We start from the raw sequence: 4,443 nt of genomic DNA, 5'->3' as shown, positions 1-4,443 counted from the left end.
CTGTGGTAAATAACATCACCAGATTTAGGAATAACATCTTTCACACTAAAAATCAGTGAGGGAGATTGGTTTGCAACTGCTGGTGGGAAATTGAAAGACTTCCTTTATTTTATCTTCTGCTTAATTTGACACTCTACTCTTAATTCGTAAATAGGTACTGTGCGAGAGGTGCATAATATGAAAATATTTAAAAATATTACATTATGTCGCTACAAAAATTGTAAACGAGCAAGAAACTGTGGAAAGGATAGTGGAGATGGTTTTTCTTTTACAATACTCTTGATTTTTACTCATCATCTGTCACCAAAGTCCTCTTTGATCCCAGGATTATATAACAAAAAATAGACACAGTTGTTATTAAAATTCTTCAACTTGCACAAGGTCAATGGGGATGCCTAACATGCAGTTCACCCTCCTTCATACATAATCCTAATGAAGTCACTGTATAAGTCACTCATTTCGTTATGTTATCCTCATCACTTATGTCATCCCCAGTTCATCCTCCTTCGTACATAATCCTAATGAAGTCACAGTATAAGTCACTCATTCATTATGTTATCCTCATCACTTATGTCATCCAAATATCTACCTATTTTCTACAGGACCATCATGTACACATGACTGGCAGGTTAATGGCCATGTACATGTGATATTTTTGTGGTACTGAGGAGAGAGGATATTTTTTTCATGCCTTCTGGTAATAAGACTTTACAAACTACTAACAGCTGGTTATTTAAAGATACTTGGGAAAAGTTAACATATTAATTGGTGTGGACTATTTTCGTACAACAATTAAACAATTTATTTAGCTTTAGGAAATAAATTCCTGTTCTGACCCAAATTCTGACTCTCCCCATAGTAACTTTTGGTTCAGACTCAAGCACTACCAGTGACTTTCTCCTATACACCAACTCTCCAACTGTTTGACAAACCAATTTATTCCACAGTAACTTGTTTCTACACGTGAAGCCAAATTAAAGTGGTCCTTGACTCTATCTGCTCAAGGTTACACTGCAAGTGAAAAGTCACCTTTGGCGAGGCTGTGTATCATTAAATGAAAGAGAATAATGCCTTATCAAAGAACTTATCATTTCAAAGGAGTTCATCTTGTCCCTGCCACTAAGTGTAGCACAGCCTTGGACCCACAAGGGCACTGGTAAAGGGTCCCAAGTAACACCAGGAAGCTTTCAGAAAGAGATCTTATGTAATTATAAATAAATAATGACAAAAGACTTTCTGAAGTGTTACCTTTTACAGAGATATGGTATTTTTTTGTTAGTTTTAGAAAAAAATAAAACAGTACAACCTACCATAAAAAACTTGCATTGGCGTGACTTTGGCATGCTGCATATGTAGAAGATTCGCCCTCGATTTTCACTGTCTTTTTCCACCTGGCATCTCTTTGCTGGTGTTTTATGGCCTGGGCACAAAACCAGACTTCTGCCATCACTTTCAACATCACCTAAGAAGGACAGCAATATTTGTTTATCAATCTCATAAAGCAGAAAAAGGCTACATTTTATCAGAATAGTTACTATACATAACTGAAGGCTGATAAATCCATAACAAAATTATGATCAGAATATTTAATGCATTTGTGTATTGTAAACAGTTAATGAGTAATTCTACCACAATTATTTCCAAAAGTAGTTTAGATAGCAAATATCATCTATCATTTACTGCACCTCCACATAAACTCAATTCTTATATGAATTTGTCTTTTTTTAATGTTAGCTATTTCCCAAAAGCAAAGCAATTCCAAGAACACATGACCAAGCTGTAATGGAAATTGTCACTTAGCACCATCCTCTGCACCTTCTTTTGAAAATTAATACAGAAGGTGAGGATTTCCACACCTCTAGTTCCACCATTCTTAGTTGCCTTTAAGAGACATGCAGGAATTACATGGGCAGAATTCTTTCTCCTCTGTTCCCAGAGATAAGTTTGTAAATTCTTATAATAAGTGGACGTTGAGATTTTTTTTTAATAGCTTGGTAAGACTGAATACAAAAACAAAAAGGGTCTGGAGTTACTAACCAATGAGCCAACCTGGCTTTGCCATACCTAGTAGTCCTGTCTCCTTAAAGTAACTGGATCCTGACCTTAGCGAGTAAACAAGCAATAGCATCATCTGCACACATTCGCTAACTGTCTGATATAATGTACTGAAACCAGAGCTCATCATCAACAGCTAAGTCCCACAGAAAATGCATGATTTACTTTGCCCTAGATGAGTCCACTGACACAGTGCTGCCCTCAAATACATCAATCAAATTTGTTCTATCCTATGCACACCTCTAACCCTCCTAAATGTTAAGGCCCCAATACCTTAAAAGCCTCATAAATTCCATCTCCTTCCTGGTCTTCCCCTCCACTTAAGACTCGTACATACACCCTTTTATCAATATCAAGTCTTTCTTCGTTATTTCTTACCCTTCATACATCCATACCATTTCAGCACATTCTCAATCAGACTCCACTCATTACCATAACCCTATCTTATATGTAATGACATTCCTTACACAATGACCCTATCTCACACTACATCATCCTTAGGCACATTCCATACATATTCACCTGGCCTCACACCGTCATTCTCACAGTCATTTCATCTCCAACACATCAACCCTCCTCCTTACTTGTATGTTTGGTTCAAGACTCACCGCCATACCTCGTTGCTACAACCGCTGTACCTTCAAACATACCCATCTATGCTCAATCAGACAGTAAGCTCTCCTTCCACATGCTCCTTAGTTCACCCAGGCACTTAACCTCTCCCACCCCCCTTTACATTCACTAACAAAGACATTGCAAAGGAACCTAAAGTATTCCACTTCCTTCAGGTCTTCTCCATTCAAACTTACACATAAAAATCCTATCTAATTCCCATGCAGTGCCTCATCACCTTACTGTTGTTCACAGTTACTCTCAACTTCCTTTTACACACCAAAACTCTGTTACCAGCTACTGGAGTTACTCTTTACAGTCTGCCAAGAGAGCCATGTCATTTGCAAACAGCAACTGATTCGCCTCCCATGCCCCCCAACCCCTAGCATACTGAAGAGCGATCTCTCACTAAAAGACCCTTACATTCACTCTCCTTACCACCCTGTCCATACTATCTATCTATATCCATGACACCTGTTCCCAGTGGGAGCTCCCTCGAAGGGATGGCCACGCCAAAAGTGTCTCCATACCTGGTGAATTCTAGTGTCACTTCTCAGCCTTTACTGCCTCATCCTTAACAGACCACTGGCAGAGGGCAACTCTAATGCAGAGTTTTTAGAGGCTCCTATCTAATGTTCCCACCAACTACCATTACCTAATGTGTCTATTGATGTTCTAGTCTAATGCTCCCAGTTAATGTTTCTAAACTAATGCTCATACCTACTACTTGCATCTATTGCTCCTACCTATTTTACCAAAAGGCAAGGCTACTGCACAGCATACAAAGCAGAAAAATCTAGAATTAGGAAGAAGGAGTTGTGTGAGTTAAGTGTTGTCAAGTGTTATGTGTGACAAGGAGAGGTTGTGTTGTGGACAGAATGCCTGCAGTCCATGTGTGGATGAGGCAGAAAAAGACACCTGGGTCAAAGGATTACAATTTGACAACCATTCTAGTGCTGGCTCACTATGCAGCCACCACTGACCCTCTCAACACCAAGGTGGGTAGTACCGGTAATATATCTCCATGGTTGGTGACTGCCTACCAAGTACTACCTACCCTGTCCATACATCTATCAAAATATCACATATCCTTAACACAGGCCCACCTTCTGTGAGAACTACCCATCCTCCATACTTTCTTGCACACATGCTTTCCTCTCCTAATAAAACCCCTCGCTGCACTTCATAACTTTCCATTTACCTTACACATTCATAGTATCAAAGCATCAAGTAAAAATGTGAGCCCTCCAAAAAGGTTGGGGAACACTTTTCAATTTACTAATATAAGAAATAAGATACATGTTCAGATCAACAGCAGAATCTTTTAAAAGAAAACTTATTATATGGCTGAAGACAGTTCCAAAGAACCCAGGAGAAATAACTATGTAATATGCATGTAACTCATCAGGTAAGTCATGCTGTGAACACTACATGCATGCCCTGCCCTTTGGGAATACCTTATCATATGTACTTTTTGATTGGTTGTGCCAACATCCTAACTCTTTTACAATGAAAAGCAATCTAAATTTTGAATGATTCTGTATGTGCAATTCAGTACTGCCAGGAGACAAAGTCTTATACAATACACATTAACTTAAATGAGTTCCAGAACAGTAACCTGATTTAAGGCCTTACCTTTTGGCAAAGAATGAGTTTGAGGATTACTAGGCACCTTCATAACATCTATTCTTTGATTCTCGTATCTTTCTGGAGGAATAACATCTTGCGAAGAATCAGACAGCCTTCTAAATTTATATTTTCTGTGGATGTAGGAAA

General features: G+C 38.6%; 1 protein-coding gene across 11 annotated transcripts in view; it reads right to left on the bottom strand.

Annotated features, from left to right (window-relative positions):
- The window catches only part of LOC139745957 (endonuclease 8-like 3), a 33,070-nt gene that overhangs the window by 4,814 nt on the left and 23,813 nt on the right, over nucleotides 1–4,443 (bottom strand). For all 11 annotated transcript variants that reach the window (XR_011712027.1, XR_011712029.1, XR_011712028.1 and 8 more), the window contains 2 exons: nucleotides 4,303–4,427; nucleotides 1,311–1,462 (listed from right to left, as the gene is read on the bottom strand). Coding sequence is in view for 6 of the 11 variants with exons in the window: in XM_071656686.1 (XP_071512787.1) it covers nucleotides 1,311–1,462; nucleotides 4,303–4,427 (277 nt within the window). In the remaining 5 variants the exon portion in view is untranslated. The remainder of the gene's footprint in view (nucleotides 1–1,310; nucleotides 1,463–4,302; nucleotides 4,428–4,443) is intronic.

This window comes from Panulirus ornatus, chromosome 63, assembly GCF_036320965.1.
Source record: "Panulirus ornatus isolate Po-2019 chromosome 63, ASM3632096v1, whole genome shotgun sequence".
Lineage (NCBI taxonomy): Eukaryota > Metazoa > Arthropoda > Malacostraca > Decapoda > Palinuridae > Panulirus > Panulirus ornatus.
The sequence above is the reverse complement of the archived record's forward strand: the minus strand, read 5'-3'. Positions and strand labels throughout refer to the sequence as shown.